This window comes from Thermobia domestica, unplaced genomic scaffold, assembly GCF_964235325.1.
Source record: "Thermobia domestica unplaced genomic scaffold, izTheDome1.hap1.1 HAP1_SCAFFOLD_330, whole genome shotgun sequence".
Taxonomy (NCBI): domain Eukaryota; kingdom Metazoa; phylum Arthropoda; class Insecta; order Zygentoma; family Lepismatidae; genus Thermobia; species Thermobia domestica.
The window spans coordinates 53,832-74,993 of record NW_027656043.1 but is presented as its reverse complement, the minus strand read 5'-3'; the positions used below and the strand labels follow the sequence as shown (position 1 = coordinate 74,993).

At 35.8% G+C, this 21,162-nt stretch overlaps 1 protein-coding gene across 1 annotated transcript in view; it reads right to left on the bottom strand.

Moving 5' to 3' along the window:
- The window catches only part of LOC145676746 (nose resistant to fluoxetine protein 6-like), a 94,264-nt gene extending 75,021 nt beyond the window's left edge, over nucleotides 1-19,243 (bottom strand). Inside the window, exons 1-5 of the mRNA XM_081747557.1 lie at nucleotides 18,958-19,243; nucleotides 14,398-14,621; nucleotides 11,367-11,452; nucleotides 4,435-4,631; nucleotides 1,382-1,545 (exon numbers count right to left, since the gene is read on the bottom strand). Coding sequence (XP_081603683.1) covers nucleotides 1,382-1,545; nucleotides 4,435-4,631; nucleotides 11,367-11,452; nucleotides 14,398-14,621; nucleotides 18,958-19,167 — 881 coding nt within the window. The 5' untranslated portion in view covers nucleotides 19,168-19,243. The remainder of the gene's footprint in view (nucleotides 1-1,381; nucleotides 1,546-4,434; nucleotides 4,632-11,366; nucleotides 11,453-14,397; nucleotides 14,622-18,957) is intronic.
- Between the last annotated feature and the right edge of the window lie 1,919 nt (nucleotides 19,244-21,162).

The window sequence follows — 21,162 nt, the reverse complement described above, 5'->3', positions numbered from 1 at the left end:
ATCCGTCCCAAAATTTAAGAATGGGCAATAATGTAGCCTATCTTATTATTATGGAAACGCAAAGGATTTAATCAAAATTATTAACTTATAATTTAACAAATTTATCATCACAATACCATGATATTTTATCACATTACTCGTGATATTATAAAAGAGAATGAACTCCTATACTCAATTATATAACCATATAACTATATAAGAAAGAAAGATAAATTATCTCAAAAATCTCTAAACTTTGAATTTTTGGCAATTTCTTAATCAAGAAATGGAATGAAATGGACTACTCGAACCTACAGAAATATATTACATAGTCTTGTACAACAAATTTCGTTTTCGCACTTTCCGAAATTTAAGAAGTGGTCATATATAGCTCTCTCCAAATGAAGGGAAGACAACACCCGAATTGCCAATATTTAGAGGGGATTTTCTTAGCTACCCCTGGGCTGGGGACCATGGGTCCTGAGCCAGTAACTGAGGAGCAAAAAGAGACCAAGCGCCCCATTAAACCTTTGTTTATTTTCGTCACTTCCGGTTCTAACAGAAAGTTTAGTGTGCAGATGGAAAATATCCTTGGGATGATTAACTGATTACAGAAAACCATTTTTCGTCATCTTTTCTATAAATATTAACGATAAAACCAATAGTTTTTTTTTTTTCACTTCTGATTTTGGTAGAGAGATTTAATGAACATAGAGTATAATTTTGGGATGTTTATTTCACTGCAGAAAACAGCTTCTCGTTATACACCGACGTTTTTACTCAGTAAGAACAACATTAAAAACCTGAGTTGGTTATTTCTACCACTTCTGCATTGAATAAAGTGTTAAAAGAGATTTTTAGGGTGCTAAATCGATTCCGAAAACCCGCTTCTCATTATCTCTTATCTTTTTTATTATTATTATTATGTTTTTTATTGAAACCAAAAGTTGTAATGGATTCCTTATATGCCACGGCAACCTCTTAAAGGTTCCTTTAGGGACAGTTATCAGTCTCTCTTCAGAGATTAAAGGAAACTGACGAAAACTTTCGGGGATCATTCTGTATCGGTCTTCGCAAACTTTGTAAATCACAACGCAACACAAATAATGCAATTAGCAATTACCATTACTATACCGATTATCGCAAAGTAAAACGCTAAATTAGGGTTTCGTTGACACTAACAGTTACGGAATGAGGCCCCTTTTCATAAAAGGGATCATTTTACTTTAGCTTATGACTACGTTAGTGTTGGACATCAAACATAATATTCATTTTTCATAAAATTATAAAAATGGCACGTATTTCGTTTCTATAATACTGTGCATTTGATATATTTAGTATGGACATCTCTACCAATTGGAAGCTTTATAAGTAAATATAAGTAGAGAACTTGGACTATTACCTGAAGTAACGATTTAAATAAAATCTCCATAAATCCACTCGGCCATCTTCAGCCATTTTTTTCATAAAGTTGTAAGTAACAAGCAAACCACTCATCACAAAGAAGGTATCCGTTGATGTTGATGTTAAACTGTGACATGCTGAAACACTCGCACTAACAGAGTTCTGAAAATAAATAAACAAATAAATAATAAAGACACTTTTTCCTTACATAGGTTCTTGGAAAATAGTATTGTTGGATTGTAAGCTAATAGCCAATTTGGAAAAAGCAAGCCTCACTGAAAATATTTTCTCTTATTTTCACTCAAAGCAGGCTTTCTTCCAGATTCTTTTTTCGGGGTAGAAGGGTGGGCAGATCAGATAGATAGTGCAGCTGCAGGCGCCGATTTTTCTGTAAATTTGGGGGACCCATTCAGATGTTGAAGTCATATATGAGGATTTTAAGACAAGTTTCATTCAATTATGCCAAATATTGTACATTCATAAATACAATGAGGGGGGCCCACATGAGCTTTGGGGGGGCGTGCCCCTCGTCCCAGGATCGGCACCGTTGCTGCAGCTGCACTAGACATTGGTTTGGTTGTGTACAGTAATAGAAAAATTAACAGAAACTCCACGTAATTTTATGTAATTGAAAGAATTCGTAAGAAGCTTCTATATTCATACCTGCAAACATATATACCATCAATTTAAGTTAAATTTTATGCAGAATGCATATCAAACTGTAGAAGTTACGTGTAGGCCTACTACATGTAATAGTAGATGATATTTGACAAAAGTAGTAGGCCTATACATTGTAACTGAAATGATACTTAGCTAGGTACAAAAATGACTTTGCCTTAGTGCACGCTATTTGACAACTTTATGGCGTCGATTTAAGATGAATTTGCTGCGTCTCTAATAAAACGCAGTGTTGCCAGACGTCCTTTATTGCTTTAATTAATTCAATCCTTGTTGTTGGCTTTCTTGAAAGATGAAATCTTTTAGTTCAACGCCCCATGATTATGCTTCTTAGGTAACTGAGACGGGTGATTTAAGGAAAGTGAATGATGATGGAATAATTAATGGAATGAGTATGTAGGAGGAAACGGAAGTATTCGAGAAAACCCATGGACATGATGTTGTCCACTACAAACTTGCTTGGCCAGGGCTCGAACCAGGGTCTCCACGCACCGAAAGTAAGCACTCTATCATTAAGTCACTGTGCTCCCTTTCTTTAACTCAATTTCACAGACTTCCAATGGCACTTAATTTATAGGATCCAACTTTTAATAATAATAATAATAATAATAATAATAATAATAATAATAATAATAATAATAATAATAATAATAATAATAATTTTATACGAGAATCATCAAGGGCGCTCATCAGGAGGGCAAGGTGGGGCGCTCGCCCCCCTAAGAGGAAATTGTACTTGGGAATATTGAAAACCAAATAGAATTTTTACATTAGTTACAGCAAAATTTGAAACTTTATTTGAAACGTCGCTTATACTTGCCCCCCCCCCTTGGAAAACACAACATGGACGCCCTTGAGAATCATTATTTGTTTTCAATTTAACGTCCCATACTTACGTACCGAAGCTAAGGAAGACGGTGATGATGAGGTGGATGATAATGAAAGTAATCATGTGATGGGAATTCGGGAGAATTTCGAGAAAACCTATGCACACGCTGTTTGTCCGCAGCCACGATGACCTCTATATTAGGATGTCAAAAGATGATATGCCACTTTAAGGCTATTTTCGATTTTTCACTCTGCTAGTTGGTCACAGTGACATCTATATGTTGGAAAAGTTAATAATGGCTTAACGTTTCCTATTTAACCAGGGGTGCCCAGAAGGGGGGGCTATGACGCAAACTGCGTCATTGAAATATTGGGGGGGGTTAAAAATCTATATAAATATGTTTGGCGGGGGGGGGGTAAAATTAATCGAAAAGATTTTTTTTCATGGAAGAATACCTATGGATTGACAATTGCGGGGGGGTGCGTCATGGACATAAGGGGGGGTGGGCACCACTGATTTAACAGTACATATTTCGTTTTCACCAATAAAATAAAAAGTAATATACATTTAATTGAAAAGTTTGCAATGTTATCTCCTATAAAAAAATGTTGATATCATGTTTTGTCATATTCGTACAGGTAATTATAATGTCCTTGATTTTTGAGAAAAAATAAATGAAGCAAGAACATTAATTGACGTTGTCTGTTACAAGCAAGGATGTTATAAAATAGAGGATCTGCCCATACGTATCTTCATCATATGAACTCAATGAAGCCAAAAAAAAAAAAAAAAAAAACGAGCATCGTTTGAACCGGCACGTTTGATTGGCTACTCTCGTTTCCGTCATGATTGTTGGCTTAGAAAATTGCGACCTTAGTGGCTCGGAGTGCGCAAAGTAGGTGTGGCGAAGCTGTGACGTATGGCTTCACGATTTTGCTTTATGGGCAAATCCTCTATTTTATAACATCCTTGGTTACGACATAACGGAGAAACGGCTGAACCATTTTAAATAAATTACTGAACACAGTTTTAGTAGCTATCTTTATAATTCAGTTTGATTAAAATACATATTCTAAGGAAGGGAGATGGAGTTCAATATTTCTATATGAGAATGACCAAGCTTGACATGTTAACTTTTACAGAAGAGTACATTAGAACCTTTTGAATTAAATTTAAGATATTTTAATTCACTGCTGAATGTGAAATATATACTACTAAACGGGGATTTTTTTTTAAATTAAGTCATTCTCCACTTTTTCCAATTTTTTCCAACATAAGAAATCTCATTGTGACCAACTACCGGAGATATTAAAATCAGAAAATGGGGAAAAAGTGACATATTTTGCCATCATCGTATAGATTTAATTCATAAAGCTAAAATTTGCTTTTCTGTTAAAGTGACACATCATATTTTGCATCCTTGAATAGAATTATTATATCCCTTTTAAAAAATGAGACATGGTTTTACAGGAGAGTATGATGTTAAGATATAGTTTTGAGAAGTGAATACTATATTTACTGCTGATAAATGAAAGGAAACTTACTTGAAGATTGTCCAGATAGTTGATAGCAGGAACAAAATGCGAGATGGCGTACACTTCATGAATAAATGCGACGAAAACCATATTTGTTACTCTTATACCGTTTAAGCATTCCATGTATTGGGGTGTAACATCTGTGTCTACCAGCTTTCGCCATGCTCTCAGTGTTGAAAATGAGAGAATAACTTCTTCACGTACACCTGAAAGATTGTTTAAAAAAATGAAAAGAGTTAATATCACTCAATATGACTTTTCACATTAAGGACCAAAGTGAGATCATTTTCCCGCCTAGAGTTCCTTCGTGGCTAAGCGGTTAGCGTACACACCTTTGGCGTGGGACACCCGGGTTCTATTTCCAGTGGGAACTCATGTGGTTCGGATTCCACGTTAATTAGTAGCTTCCGTCTCATATAGCCTCGCTGCTGAAAGGACGTTAAACTCAAAATCAACTCAACTCAATTTTCTCGCCGTAGTAGAAAATATATTTTCTTCTCCAAATAATTTGACTTTTAACAAGACAGCTTTATTTAAATTAAATACTAAATTCAAATTACATCAGCTATCATCAGAGTTGTAAGTTCTAAGACGCAGTATTTTCTTCTAAGACGCCGTTCTGTGATGCACCTAATACAGCACTGGTTGATTCTTGGCAGTTTAGTGAAGCAGTACAGTTGTGTGACTTTCAACTCTCGAACTGAGCCAGTCGGAGGTAGATAGTTGTAACAGATGGAACATGCATTAAGTTTCTGCAACAGATAGACCATGAAAACCGTTCCGTGCAATGATAGTTCAGAGGCTCCAGAAATCAGCCCTGGCAACTGTCGCTCCATTCTGATAAAGGAATTGCAAATTGCGCAAACGCTGATAAGGTGGGTTCCTCATGGCAACACAAACAGGCGACCAACGGTAGATACAATTGACCATCTTTGAGGGTTTAGTTGGCAACGTGGACAATCATCTAACATCTCTAAATCATATCATAATAGGTGATCAATGATAGTGGTTCCTATTCGATCCTATTCGATATAGTTGAAGCTTCAATCTACAACCTGGAAGTCACCAACGTCCTCACACTTAAAAAGCGAATTCTGTTATAACTAGGGAACGGAACTTCATGTGCTAAAAATCTCAGAAATATTTATTTATTTATGTGCTATAAATTTTGAAAATATGTGATAAAATTAGAAAAATATGTGACAAAAATAAAAATATTTGGCAACAGAAACTTAAATATTACGTGTATTGTGAACATCTTAAATTCAGTTTTGAAATGTTTACATTCTAGCAAGCTATTCTTTAGACTACCATAATTTTCTCCAAGTTCTCCTTTGTAAATTTGTGATGATTATCCCTAAAAAGCACCTTATATTGCGAGAAAGATCGCTCCACGTCACAATAAACAATTCTTGCATATTTGAAATACGAAATTTCACTAACTCTGAAATTGGCCACATCTTCCTTCACCATTTCCCCTTCCAAAACACGTGCAATTTTACACAATGTTTGAAAACCTAGGTTTCTTTCAAAAATGCCTGTAAATTTAGACATTGGCACTTGTCCGTTAGCAACAGGAAGTTCTATCAGTTTCGTTTCTATTATGTAGACTTCACCCACTGAAGCTGACAGTACTTTCGATGAAGATTCAAGCTTTTCTATACAACGAGAAAGAAAGGACAGGTTTGTTGAAATGAATGCTAACTCGAGTTTTCCGGATGGATCTTTTAGCAGTTATTGTAGAATTTCTATGGACGATGGAAATCACTTACGAAAAATACGAATTGTTCAAAATTTTGGGCATAATATTCAACGGCATTAAACCAAGTGCCCCATAGTGTAAGTACAGGAGCGGTTGGAAGAGGAATCCCAGAATAGTTTTGATTAAAAATGTCTATTCGTTTAGATAACTTGGTAAAAATTTTCTTTCCATTTGAAATTAGTCCATCGACCTAGGGACTCGTATCTTTTCACATATTCAATGCAACGCATGAGCCACACAGGTAGCATGCGCCCTTTTGGGGTAGCTAACGGCAAGGCCTACTGCAGCTTTCTTCATGTAAGCTGCAGCATCTGTAACAAGAAGAACATTGTCAAATTTTATGCCTTCTGGCCATAAGTTGCATTGCTTCGTTGAAAAGCCTTGCTATTGTTACATGTGCAGCAGCAGATAGCTCTTTTCACACTAGCAAATAATTTTTCGTCAACACAGTTTCGTCACCATTACTTAGCACTCCTACGCTGCCGTGTCGTGACAAAACGCTGTAACTTTGGCGAAGAAGTTTTGCGAAAATGAGCCTTCAAGTTTTCATCCAAAAATGTGATCTGTATCGTGTAGAACCAGTGTATCTTGCTTTGGAAACACGTGGTTACATGTAATGTTACGTAAATGCATGTTGTGTGATTAAATTTGGTGAAAATTGATTGGTTGACCATTATTGCCTAGTTACACTGGTTCTACACGATACAGATCACATTTTCAGATGAAAACTTTAAGGCTCATTTTCGCAAAACTTCTTCGCCAAAGTTACAGCGTTTTGTCACGACACGGCAGTACGGTCACGTTTCCTTTTTTTATATCACTGGAGTCTGTAGTTTCGTCCATACATACCCAAATATTTTGATGCGCACATTCCGAGCGAATATGTTGTAAAGTTTGCTCGTAACACCTGTGCAGATAAGTTTTTCGCAATGTTGATTCGTCAGGCGGTTCGAAGTGCGTATATTTCACGAGAAACTTTCGTAATTCATGGTTCTTTAATTTGAACAGTGGAATATCTACGGATACAAAAGCTCTGCACAAATCTATTGAAAAAGCGGACAATTTTGACGGTTTACCAGAATTAGGCACAATTGGTTGACAGATAAATGCCTGTCTCTTGCTCAAACGTGAAGCAGCAACAATATGGTTTTTGCTCTCCAAATGCTGCTTAATTTGTGAACGTTGGTCAGCCGCGACAGATTTACCACACGGTTGGCAAAATAGCACTTTGTCATCAGTAGAAAATTCATCTTTATATTCATCACGGAACTTCTGCAAACGAGATGAAACACTTGCTTTTATTTTAGGTACTTTACAGTAAGGAAATACATACACTGTGCTGAAGCACCACATAGAATGGAATAAACGAAAAGACACGTAGTGGATTCAAAATCCTGCAGTGTTGTAACTGGCTTGTGGCTGGGTAGAATTCCCTCAACAGGACCTTATGTGTAGATTAAATAAAGTAAGGACCAGAAGTCTGCCAGTCAACGTGCTCAAAGACAAAACAAACCTGACACACGATATTAAAAAATTGTGAAAAAATAAGCATTTTTTCTTTCGAAGATTTCGATGTAGCAGTCCTCAATGAGTGATTTTATGTTTTTAAACGAAAACTCTTAAAATATGTATTTACATACGGAAAATTGGAAAATATGTGTTTTTATGTAAAATAAAATTTGCTAAGGTGGCATAAAAGGATATGATCAGCATTTTGGCAAAAGAATGGGCCTCTATCTCACAGCAGAAAAAACATTTATTTAAATAAAGTTCCGTTCCCTAGTTATAACAACAGATTAAAATGTAAAGTAATGTTGAAAGTATTCCTCAGTGCCAAGAGAATCGTACGAAGAAATTCATTCCTGTCGTAGCGACAGTTGTCAAAGTACGGTATGTGAATATCGTGCGTTTTCTGTGCGATTCTATCGTCAGGATACGTCCGAACATGTAGAAAACCAATAATAGGCTCCCTTCACGATAAAACTCCTGTGCAATGGTTCGTTCTTATGCAATCTGAATTTGCGAATCATGCAATGTGGTCTTGCCCCATCCTGTATAGCTGTACTCTTCTGACCTCAGCCAATGTGTCTTTTTCTGTTCAGCCTATAAAATAACAACCGTGTGGGAGATGTTTCACGTCAGAGGAAGGGATTATTGTAATCCTAGGTCGATTCCAGGTTCACGCGGAGTCCTTGCAGCAGTTGTATGGGCTCTAACATTACTATAGGATATTATACGAAAATGAATGTGCATTACATGAATGTGATACCTATTATGAGTTCGACGAACATGCAACCTTAAAACTTATAGGCCCTAGTTGTATACAGGTACAGTATATAACTGAAATTTGCAAGTTTTCTAGAGAGCGAAAAAAAGGCTTTGGATACAACAGTGACGCTACTATTGAAATTGTTGATTCTTTAGGACATTTTCTGCCATCAGTTAAATCTTATTTCTGCCAAGGAGGTTTATGGATCTTTACATTTTATCATTCATTTGACATTCTTCGGTTATAATCACAAACAGTGACTATGCAAAGTGGGATTCTGCTCTTTTCAACAAGATATTACGGAAAAAATAAACAATTACTGTATTAAGATATGTACACAGAAATCACGCTTAGCTTAGGTGCCTGAATTTCCCTTTATGCAATTCTATCTGCGCTACTTGCTACAGGCATTACCTTAGTATCGCTAATCTGAGTATATAGTTGAAAATAATTGTACAGAGGAACCTAGAGACGATCCTGTGTACATTTTATGAATATTTAAATAGCGAAATGACGTTGACATCAGACATCATGCAAATTTATACAGGATTGCTCCATCTTAAGTTTCCTCGTAAGTTTTAGATTTTTTCTGGCAGGATCTACGTTAAATGTTCTTGTCTCTTGTAAAAATCCTTCTAACAATTTCGCAAAATGTTTCACACATAACTTCAACATAGATGAACCGATGTTTATTATTATTATTATTATTATTATTATTATTATTATTATTATTATTATTATTATTATTATTATTATTATTATTATTATTATTTTCAGTTTCAAGAAATATACTTTATTGCAGGTTCCACGTAAATTTTATTAGTATCTGATGGAAGTCTTAGGAACAATATCATGGTGCTCCTCAATATATTCATATATAATTCAATAACGCGTAGAGCAGTTCAAAAAGATATATTTGTTCATGCACCTTTCGTAGGGCGACCCATTTTATAGGAAGTTAGTATCCTACGTTTTATTTAGGTACTTTACTAAGCTACTGGGGTTACGAAAAAAGTGAAAAAAATAAACAAACTTGAAAGAAAAAGACTCGACTTCAAAAGCGCACTAAAAGGCAATAAAATGAAACTTAAAAAAAATAGAATTTAACCGCCTTCAACTAAAGTACTAAAAAACAGAAAATAATAATAAGCTCTTGAAAGCAGACAATAATTCATTACTATTATCTGCATAAAAAAATAAAGTCTGTGCGAAACGAAACAAATTAATCTATATATATAAAAGAGAACGTACAAATCCTTTGTTCCCTCATCACGCTAATACGGCTGAACCAATTTCTTTTATTTTTGGGGGGTTATTAGGATTTGGACCCTAGATGGTTTTTATCATATCACTTTAATTTTTAATTACCAGTGTCTTGAGATAATTGACCATTCAAGTGTCCATAACGTACAAATCCTTTGTTAGATCATCATAGGTAAAAATAAACGTATTTATATGCAACCCGCATGACCGTGTCACTCGGCGGGTTAACATAAATGACAGGCGCTATAATGTTAACATTTACTGCAATCACTTGAAAGCGAAAAAGTAAAAATTATCTAAGTAACAAAGTTTATTGCGTTCCGGGGTGACCGCAGCGAAGCGGGGCGGGTTAACATAAATGACAGGCGATATAATGTTAACATTTAATGCAATCTTCTATGGTTTTTATCATATCACTTGAAAGCGAAAAAGTAAAAATTATCCAAGTAACAACGTTTATTGCGTTCCGGGGTGACCGCAGCGAAGCGGGGTGAACGCTGCTAGTGCCTAATATAAAATCAGTTTTGATGGTAATTTTATGATGTATTAATTTGTTAGCTTGGTACAGACTTCAACATTTTTTATAAATAACAAAAATGAATTATTTTATGCTTTTAAGTGGTTTCTATTATTATTGTTTTTTTTTTTTTTTTGCTTTTTAGCGATTTAGTTGAAGTTTGTTAATATTGTTTTTTTTAAAGAACGTCTTATTATTGTATTTTATAATAACATTGTTTGTATTTTATTAAGGAAAATCTTTCGTTATTATCTATATGAACACACCAATACATCGCACGTCTCTAACGGGAATTTCTACCAAAGAGATCTCTTAGGGTGTAAATTATGATTGCATAAATTATTGGGATATTTAGGTATTATAATTACGAAATTCGTGCTAATTCTGTAATTCTTACAACGTAACAAAAATCAATAATATTCTTAAATTTAATATATGTATACATACAGTATTTAAGGTATTTATCCATTGTCCGTAGTTTGAGGGAATTTTTTTCCTAGGTAAATTTAGCAAAAAAGGAAAAGGGATTTTTTCGATAAAACGTGAAAACCCAGAGAAACTCTCGCGCTGACTGATTGACTAACATAAATGCTTAAATTTTTCTTTATTCTTCACAAATAAACCGATACAATAGCAATAGTGTGTCTGTTCAAAGTAGCATAATTAGAACCAATTGTTGGTTAGGTGTATTTAAAAAAAAAACAAGTAAAAAAAATATAAGCAAAAAAATGTGGTTAACACTTAATTTAATAATAGCTAAATTAATCTTATCACATAACTTCTGTCATAGGGATTGGGCACTCAACAATCTAGGGGAAATTTGATATGAAGAGGGGGAAACTTTTGTGTGAGTCGAGGGAAATTTTCTTAAGGAAACCTATGAACATTGTGTTGATGAAGATAGAATGAATTGAGTTGAGATGATTTTAGTTTAGCGTCCCGTTCAGCAGCGAGACTATATGAGACGTGGGTCTACTGATTAACGTGGAATCCGAACCACATGAGCTCCCGCCGGGAATCGAACCCGGGTCTCCCACGCCAAAGGCGCGTACGCTAACCGCTTAGCCACGAGGGAGCTCGAAAATAGAATGAAACAATATAATTGGAAATATAGTAAAATATAAAATTACCTTGTTTTGTGCTTCTGTAAGATTTTGAATAAATATCATATAATGTTGCACTTAGGAGCAAAACTGCATACAACATTAAACAATATCTGTAAAAGAAAATATAAAAGCTTAATTTAATACGGTTTATTTAATATACTTAATAATTATTATTATACAGTAAAATATATCAGCATATTTTAAAAAAAGTCCCAAGATAAAACATATATTACTTTGTGGATCTTATAGCTGAAAAATGACAGCGTGAGAGTAAACCCCATGAGTAGTTTTTGAGAAAAATGACCAAAAAAACTTTTATGGGGTTGAATAAATATACCAATAATAACAGGCTCAATAACACACCACCGATTAATGTGAAGCTAATACAGAAACATACCCTATCGAACTTTTAATTATGACGTTAGCAACCGAATAGTGCGCTTTAAGGTTAATGAGATAGAGGAAGGTTACCAAAGAGCACGCACTTAATATTCATTTTCAAATAGTTCCGAAAGTAATGAAGCAAAAATTATATAAATTGTACAAAATTTTAATTGAAGTTTAGGCCACATTGTAAGAAATAGAAAAGTTTACTACTAGATGTAGAAATGGAGATATACGTTAAAAAGTTAAAAAAACTCAAATGCGTACTCTTAAGGACCAGTGTCCCAAAGAGTGCGTTTTGTGGTCCCTAAGAGGGCGCACTCAACACCTATCATACTTGAAACCTAAACCCCTTCGTAAACTTTAATTTACCCTAAAGTTTGCTTCCAATTGTTCGTATACAGGCAATTCTAAACTATTTTGCTTCCAGCAATTTCTTCATTACACGTCCATGTGGTTTTAAAGAATTTATTACGAACGTACAAGAAATTTAAAACATTAGAGAAAATCTTCGTTTAGTTTCACCCACAAATTATGATTTTTATGAGTAAAATTAATGATGATTTTTTAAATTCTTAGTTCGTGGTTTCATCACATTATTCCACCAACTGGAAAAAAATCCTGAACAACACCTTATGTATGTCTTTTTTAATTCTTAGTTTGTGGTTTCATTACAATAGTAATCGAAGCCATATTTCACTCAGCATCTTCCTCCAGAACACTTCCAGAATCTTTATTTTGATCATTTCCTCACTACTTAGGACGACATCATCATACCATGAAAGACAATGGCAGACTACCATGGACCAAACGCCTACCTTCGGACAGAACACCACATCATCATTGTAATTTAAGAAATTTTGTGAATTTAAAATACTTCTTATATATGATTTACAGTTGGTGCTTGAATCGAAGACAAACAATTACAAATAATTCTACAATCCATTCAAACATCATATTACACTCCGAGAGTAACTGATGAGAATAACCATAGTCTGTAATATGAATGCCGCTACCCACACACGCTATCAAAGAAATTCTCCCAAAGAGTACGTGCGCGTTCTTTGGTAACTCACTAACGCGCACTCTTTGGGAAACAGCAGTCAACTCGAGTAAAATTCATCCATGTGGCTGCATATGCAAGACCCCCGAAACAAAGCCATGGTAAACAATTCTATCTGCATTCATGTTTCCTACCATGCAACAAGAGTACTGTAGTTAGCTGCTATATCAGAATAATTTCTTAACTAAGAGTATTAAAATATTACATCAAGAATTCAAAAAAGTTATTTTTGCCTGTATTTTCTGTTTGCAGCGATCCGTTAACTTCCCTTTTCTTCGTATCAACTCTCACACAAAGACGCATCAAACAGCGTAGCAATAACAATTCTGTGTGTTACCACTTCAGCGTAATTGGCACTGCGCGCTCTTAGGGCGTGCGTACTCTTTGGTAACCCTCCTATATAATAACTTAAAATTATCATTAACTCTTAAGAGGCCCCATCACGGCAAAATTAAAATACCGCTAATTTTACAGTAATTATACGATATTTTCAAATAGATGAAAGATAATAGAAAAGTGGAACAAGAGCTTTCTAGACAATATTATTTTACATGAGATACCGTTATCACGACTCAATTATCTGCTTTCGATTTCGAGCATTTATTTTCACGTTTCTAAATAGCTGCAAACGGAAAGCTACTAGGTGACTAATGATAACGGTACCTCATGCAAAATAATATTGTCTAGGGCGCTCTTGTTCCACATTTCGATTATATTTCATCTATTTGAAGATATCATATGATGACTGTAAAATTAGTGGTATTTTAATTTCGCAGTGATTAGGCCTTTTAAGCTTTAATCTTAAATATATTTCAATTAATATTATTATAGTTGTAGATATTAATTGTATTATTATTATTATTATTATTATTATTATTATTATTATTATTATTATTATTATTATTATTATTATTATTATTATTATTATTATTATTATTATTATGTCACTGTAGAAAAGTCTCCTTTTTTCAAAAATGTTTTATTTTCAAGAGTAAACCCAACTGCTTTTCGTAGACACTAGTTTTTCTAACATAAGGATGTCAATCTACACTAGAAAATACTAATTCCACAGATTACACTACATGCTGGACGCATAGTGTTTCACAATACTTTTCAAGATGCCTCTTTTTAATGTGTTTGAAATTTCGTAAGGATTAACTATTTAGTCATATTTATAAATCAGTGAAATAAAATTATTTTTTTTAGTTTTACGTCCCACGATTATGCCCTTTAGGCTAAAGAGAACACATGATTAATGAAAATGAATAATTATAAAATAATTATCAGAATGAGAATGGGGAAGGAAACGGGAGACCCACGACTAAACCCACGAACACGATGTTGTCCAACATTAACTGGTATATTTATAGGCAAAGATCTTATTGGTAATGCGATTGATTTTTGTGAAAAATGGAGATATGCCCTTTCTAAAATGATCATCTTATTTGTTAAAATTCTCATGGTTCCTGAAGCGTAAGTTAAATATCATTTTAAGAAAACATTACCACATATAGATTGTGATTTCCAATACAATTTAAGAAATGGCAACACAAAAGTACACGCAATAATGTTCGTTAGAGAAAAAAAGATGCTATGCTTTGTACGTACGTAATAATGATGTTAAGTGTATCAAATTTATTTGTATCTGTTGTAGTGCAGTAAGATTCTTTCACTTGGGCGTGTGCGTTGATTCCAAGAGAAGCAAACGGTTCTCTCAATTCGTCTTCCAGAGCGGTTTGAAGGTCGTCAGCTGTGCACGTCGATGGAATACAAAAGGACCAAAACACTTGGCGATCATGGTAAAGGTAGGTTGGGTCTTCTCTCTCATCCCGCTGAAAGTATATCAATGGATACCGAAAAAAAGAGAACAAATATATTAAAATAAAGGTGAAACCTGGCTACCCTGTTAAAATGTCTTCCTAGTTTAGAAAAGCTTCAGCAAAATTTTCGAGTAAGTCTGGTAACCTAATCTAGGAATTGGTTTGCAAGCTTCTGATATAGCTTGCAAGCAATTAAAACAGCAAATAATCCTAACATGTTGAGAATATTTTAAGTTACTTTTTAAAAAATAAATTAAGCAAATACAGTAGAGCGTCGATTATCCGAAGTAATTGGGGGACATGGGTGTTCGGAAAACTGGTTTGTTCGGATAATCGAACTGTACATGTTTATTTGCCAAAAAGAAGTACTGTACAGTAAATTTATTCATAAAAAGAAGTGTGCTGATTGTTGAAACACAGCGACTGGCGGCTTGGCCGGTCAGCAGCGCCTTATGAAGGCCCCATTAGAAGCAATGTTCCGCCAGCGGTGGCTCAGTGCGGCGACTACTGTGGGAAACTTGGTTTGGGAGTGAGGGGGATGATGGACGGTAGGGTGGGAGAGTAACAGGTGCGAGCGAGTACACAGTTCGGTTGACCGACGTTCGGATAATCGACGCTCTACTGTAATGTTATAGCTCACCACATAAGCTATGTTGACGTAAAATTGAATCGGTGAGTGGAAGAAGAGTACAAGTCCAAAATCGAATTTCATGAATATTCCAATAAGAAATTTCTTATGCCGATCTACATATGAAGTTAATTTTTATTTAAATTACCTAATAAGTTGAAAGCTATTATGCCAATCTATAAGAATGCGTTGTTGTATACATTCAATACAAACAAGTACAGTATAATGGCTTGTTTTTGACTTGTACTGTTTTTCCACTCTAATGTGCTACAAGTGACATTTATTTTAACAATAAGTCGGACCCACTAATTTCATCCTTAGCCATAATGGTATCAATAAATAAGTCAAAAGATACCTTAAGTCAAAGCAAAATTCCAAGAACAAAGCAAAGCTAATTAAAAAAAAAAAAAAAAAAAAAAAAAAACGAAAGTACACTAGCAATTCTCTACCGTGTATAACCAAACACACCAAACAGGAAATATTAAAGAAACAAGACAGCAACTTCAAGCTACAAATAACAAAAATTTGTCCCAAGGTTTCGGTACCAGATATAATTGAATCATGTTGAGGGTAGACTGGTTTCGATCCCATGATGTTTTACAGAATGATAACCAGGTTTGATTTCCCAGCTGGTACTTAACCTGATTCAGAGTTTTACAAGTAAATATAAAACACTGACACAAGTACAAATTTGGAATGGTGCCGATTGTTCTAACTTGGAGTACGTTATTCGGAGACAAACGAAATATACATTTTCATGACTAAAAGAATTAATCAGGCATAAACATCACTATCTCAATATAATGCTAAGCAAACAGCCGTGGAAGGCTTCCTAATTTACTTTTCATTCTAAGCTATAGATTCGATTTTGATTTGAGCGTTGTTTTCAGCAGCGAGGCTATATGAGATGTGCACTTACAGCTTAACATGGGCTCTGAACCACATGAGCTCCCGCCAGAAATCGAACTTGAGTTTCCGACACCAAAGGCGCGTACGGTAACCGCTTAGCCACGAGGGAGCTCTTTAAGCTATAGAAAAATAATATATAAGGGAGGGGGCCCAAATTTCGTCCCCTAGTCATGTTTTCGTAGCTTGAGGCTGCAGGATATAGGTTAGGAGAGCCAAACTTGCACATTATCTATAGTGACTATTCCTTTATTGGGTAGCCAAGATGAGTTGCGTGTATCAGCATTTAGTTTTATTTTTACAATATGATTTCAAAAGTATTGCAATCTGTCCAAAATCAAAAACGTGGTCCTAACTCCGTCCCCCATTAAAATTTCAAAAGAAAGTACAACGTTAAGGTTTCTTTCGTAATAAGCAGTTTTATTTAACTAGTTACAAAAAAATAGGCAGAAAAGTGAACATGTGTAGCTGACTATGATGGTGTACTTTTAACTTTTACGTGTAACGAAGCAAACTACAAACAAATGAACTAAGGAAAATACAAGTAAAACAAGTGCAAATAGAATTATAGAAAAACTGGTTATCAGGATAAGATGAGGATTTAACCATTTAAACAATCCCGGCAAATGAATGTAGCACGGCGTTCAGCACCACAACAACCTTCATGAAGCCATGTAAGGCATTGCGAGCAGCGGATCCACGTTTCACCATGTCTATCTGTAGAATATTTCTCCCCACAAATTGTACATTGAGCATCAGCATCATCCTCACTAAAGCTGTCAGACGAGTCGGCATATGGAATGTCAAAGCTGGAATCACTGTCGCTTGTCGTGTGCGGAAGGATGGTTTCCCGCACTTTTGTTTGGCACTAGTAGGTTGAACACGTGTCTTCGAATGTTTCGAGCGATTTTTTGCCATAGCTTCTTCAATTTTTCTCTTATGGGGAGAGCTGGTGATAACAGTTGCTGTACCTTGTCTCGTAGATGTTGATGGTTGGATCACTGGAACATTCCTAATGTTTTGAGGAGTAACTGCTGACTGCTGGGTTTGAAACTGCTTGCTGGTGGATGTTTGGTCAGAAGGACGGATCATATCATCGGGATTATTAGTTCCATCCTGATGTTTGATGTCAGACTGTGGGTGGCCAAGAAAATCCGCTTCACTAAAAATATTCGGATTGTATGGAATAATGCCCGTTTTGCGAAATCCGTTGACAGCTGTTTGTACGACTGCAGCACGCTCATATGCTTCACGGAACAAACCAGCTACCTGAAGATTGCCAACTGTGCGACCAGGATGGTTACTCAACCAACTTTCAATGGCTTGACCGTAATACGTCTTAAAGGGAAACATGAAAGCAACATCAAGCGGTTGCAGTTTCGATGTAGAATGAGGAGGCAAGCAAACTATTGACACTCCATGTTCGCGAGCAGCATCTATTACATTGATGTTACGCGTGTGCGAATAATGTCTGTCTACAATTAACACAACGGGGTCTTCTTTTGAAGGTTTTGTGATCAACAAGAAATGTTGAAACCACTTCTCAAACAGATCGGCCGTTATCCATCGAGACGGGTGAACCGCTCCGATACTTCCTGGTGGTGCCCCATCCATCAGTTCACTTTTCATTAGTTGTCTTGGGAAAATCATCATGGGGGGCACAAATTGCCCAGCAGCAGACATGCACATCACCACAGTGATTAACGAACCGCGCTCAGCAGAGGACACTTTATTCACCTCGCGTTTTCCTTTCATGGCCACAATTCGCGCAGGTTTGTGTTGCACGATCGAAATGCCCGTCTCATCAACGTTGAACACTTTGACCGGGTTAAATTGCACTTTTTCCAGTTCTGGCTTTAACAGATCAAAAAACTGTTCAACACTTTGAGGGGTGAATCCTTGAATCCGAGCAAGTGACAGAGATTGAGGTTTTCGAATTGACATTTCGGGATGTCTTTTGAAGAATAGACGCATCCACTTACGTCCAGCTGTTTTATTTTCTACTGAAAACGGGTGTGGAATATTGTTCCGAATAGCAAGTTGATAGGCCATGCGTCGTAAATCTTTCAGTGTTACACCGTAAATGTGCTTCTCCATGACCATGCAGTATTCAACAAGTTGTCTCTCCAAGTCGGGGGTCAGCACTGGTTTCCTGCCAATTGTCTTCGTTACCAATTCTTCTCTACTTAAATGTCCACCTTTTTTTACATATTCTTTCAATGTCGCCCTAGGAACATTATACATCTTACTGGCTGCTTTGTATCCCAACCCTTTCTTCCGCACTGAAGCAATCGCAGTCCTCATAGCATCTTTATTCCATTGTTTCCGGGGACCCATCTGAAACAAATGGAATGCATGTGTGAGTTCCTAATTTCGTCCCCTGGGAATAAGGGGACGAAATAAGGAACAACTTTCACGCTCACATGGCTCCTCCTACCTTCCTCTAACAAAAATACCTTGTGACACTTAAACACATACAAATATTGCTATTGTCATCTACTTACACCACTGACATGTGGACAGTACCAAACCAATACTTCCAACAAATACAATAGAATAATATGAACAACACTGCAAGAACTCACCTTCGCAAAAATCACACGTTTCCTCGTCAAACAACAGCACACGCGTCCTTCACCGCCACACTCTCACAACTGCCCCCGCTTGCCTTCCCCTGCACAAATGTTGCTGCACCGACAGCGCTCCTACCATCAACAACGTGAAACTGAAGGGGACGAAATTAGGCACGTGGACGAAATTTGGGCCCCCTACCTTACTTAATAATATTAATATACATATGTATGTAATAATTACCTTGTCATGCTTGTCGACAATTTTCTGAATCTCCTGCCGTCTGAGAACATAATCCAAGAAAATGTTGATGTCTTCAAAGTTGGAGGCGTTTTGATCAACGTAGAAACTTAATGTTGCAACGCAATGTTTTCCTGTGAAGACACCCTCTTCCAAAACTGCTTCCACCCTTAAGCATTGCTCCATGTTTCCACCGTCCATGGAACCTCGCATATTGTAAGTGATTGGGGTTTTAAGCGTTGATGATTCGTACACTAAAGAATAAGAAGAATAGTTTTTTTTAAGCTATGGGAGACAAGCAACTAGCCATTTGGAAAGAACAAATAAGATTAACCAATGAGGACAGAGGAAACACAAAGTAATTCAACGTTCCGTCTCTAGTTCAATTCTGGTGATCGCTGAAGTTTTATTTGTCCTCATGATATTGGTCTGTGCTTAAAAGTTTAAGTTGGAAAGATATGCTTAGTTGGAATCCTGTTCGAACTTCGTAAAGTTTATTGAACCACTAAAAATTGAAATATAAGCATTTATTATTTATTTAATTCTATTTTTACATAATATTCATATTAACCTCTAAAATCATCTTATTCTGACAACAATTACTAATGATTGATGTAAAAGAACTTGGTCGCTGGATTCAGACCCGATATCTTCTTATTGGGAAGTCAATTTCACAATTGAATATTGAAGTGTTTGCATTTAAGCGAAAAAGAAAATCAAATTAACTTTCTCTAATTTATTTTGTACAAATTTCAAAATAAGGTTGAACGTTTCAGTATACAATACTATAGTCCCACTTTTTTTTAAAAAAGCGTACTATCTCTGAAAAGTGTCGTTCCGGGTCTTAAAAGGATACGCTGCTCCTAGGCAAGAAAGATAATAGCCATAGTGATTGAAACGAAGCAGTCGGTGTCAAATATATTTATAGAAATAGGAGGGGGGAATAGAACATGTGACTAGTTTTCGACATCTGGGTAGTATTATTAGTGATGATATGAAATGTGAACGTGAAATAGAAGCGAAGATAGGGATGGGGAAAGACGCCTTTAGAACGAAGAAAACTATTTTGTTTCAACTCTGAATAAAGAGCTGAAAAAAAAAAAAGATGCATAAAAGTCTTCGTGTGGAGTATGGTACTGTAGGGGTCAGAAACGTGAATATTACGAAAAAGTTATGGAAAAGTACTGGAAGCTTTCGAAATGTCGGTGTGGAGAAAAATGGAGATAATTAGCTGGGTCAAGGAGAAAACGAATGAAAGGGTGTTAGAAATGGTGAGGAGAAAATAACAATTTTAGATATTGAGAAGAGGACGGGAACTGGTTGGGACATTGGCTAAGAATGAACTGTGTTATGAGTGGTTGGAAAGAGGAGGGGATGAAGGGGGCTACAATTGATGAGCGATATCAAAACTGAAAAATCATACGTGAAGACGAAGAGATTAGTGGAATACTGTAGAGCAGTGTTTCTCAAATTGCGGGTCGCGACCCATTGCTGGATCGCGGGCCGTTTTTTTGGTGGGTCGCCAGAAGTTTATCTTTTTAATTATGAAAATTTTATTTTGATGCGGAAACAGATGTTGTAAATTACTATTCAGAAAATAAAAATTGGAAACGCTTGTTAATGAGGTGAAGAGGATGTGGTTACTCAGAGCCCTGCCCTGTTGTACAGTGAGTAGGAATGCTGGGTTAAGATGGAAAGAGTGAGTGAGTCAAAATCTGTCACAGGATAGGGAATTGAGTCGGGAGTAGTTTTAACTCTGCGTTACCTTTCTATGGAAAAATTAGATATGATTTACAAAATTTAATTGCTTTGAAATACATCACCATTACGCAGAATGTCAATGTGTATTTGAATACAAGTAGGTGGGCCACAAAATACTTTTCAATATTTAATGTGGGTCACGGTAACAACAAGTTTGAAAACCACTGCCGTAGAGCATAGAAGCTTCTCAGTTGCGGCAAACGACCTGCCGTAATGACAGAAAAGCTGTGATGATGATGATGGTGATGACTCTTAGGCAAAAATGTAAAATAAACATTCTGTATTTATACATTTATTTATTTATTTATCCTTTTCTTTTCTTTCTTTTTTCTTTTAATAATCACCGTCGTTGTAGGAACACTTGTAGGAAAGTAGAGTAGTGAACATTAATAATGCAATACCAAGAAAGAAGAGCACATCGCAACATTTGCAGAATGTGTAGAGCAC